We start from the raw sequence: 768 nt of genomic DNA, 5'->3' as shown, positions 1-768 counted from the left end.
GAAAATGCATTTCAGCGATCAATAGATTGGTATAATGAAAGATATGCATTCAGCAAAATAATCAATAAATCGAAACAAGCCAAAAATCACCCAATAAAACATCCATTGCTTACAGCTGACGTTTTCACTTGATTGCATCTCTATTAATGTCTTCATTGCTGGATAACCAATGCATATGCAATTGCACAACAATCCTGCACCAGGGCTAACAATCAAAAGCACACAAATCACAATTGCTAACATCACCGCAGCTTGGTAACGACTTTTGCCAGTTTTTTGTTCAATTTTAGCAAACACTTTTCCCACCAATCTGCTTTCATCACCAATAGCGTTCCAAATATCATTGCAAATATTTTGAAGAATTTGGGCCATTTTTCAAGCAATCCAACAACCAACAAGCAGTCAGATTGAAGCAAGCAAAGCAAACTAATTACTGTTTCGAATAGTTATCTGTATTAACTGAAACTTTAAAATAAGCTAAGTTTAAGTTTAAATTTAAAATGTTGGCTGAATTTTAAAACTACTTGTTCAAAGCTTTTGAATGGCCCCATTATATACTTAAATGGCATATAAATATTATAAAATTGTAATTATGAAAATTAAATATTAATCATTTATCCGTTGAATCAATTTTTTCATTTGAAAAGCACATATGAATAATGGCTATTTTGAACCAACGAACAAATAAAACTGATGACGATTAAGGTGCCATATTTATAAGGAACATTATGCAAAAGTTTTCCCATATTCCAGCATTCCACATGTACG

At 31.8% G+C, this 768-nt stretch overlaps 1 protein-coding gene across 1 annotated transcript; it reads right to left on the bottom strand.

Annotated features, from left to right (window-relative positions):
- Positions 1–113: 113 nt before the first annotated feature.
- On the bottom strand, positions 114–372 carry Tsp_13678 (receptor expression-enhancing protein 5; the record flags this gene model as incomplete). The annotated part of the gene is made up of 1 exon (XM_003366546.1): positions 114–372. A coding segment is annotated over exon 1 (259 nt), but the record flags the coding sequence as incomplete, so codon positions are not given.
- Positions 373–768: the final 396 nt, after the last annotated feature.

The sequence above is a fragment of the Trichinella spiralis genome (assembly GCF_000181795.1).
Source record: "Trichinella spiralis strain ISS 195 chromosome Unknown Scfld5822, whole genome shotgun sequence".
Taxonomy (NCBI): Eukaryota; Metazoa; Nematoda; class Enoplea; order Trichinellida; family Trichinellidae; genus Trichinella; species Trichinella spiralis.
Note: the sequence above shows the minus strand (reverse complement) of the source record. Positions and strands in the feature narration are given on the sequence as shown.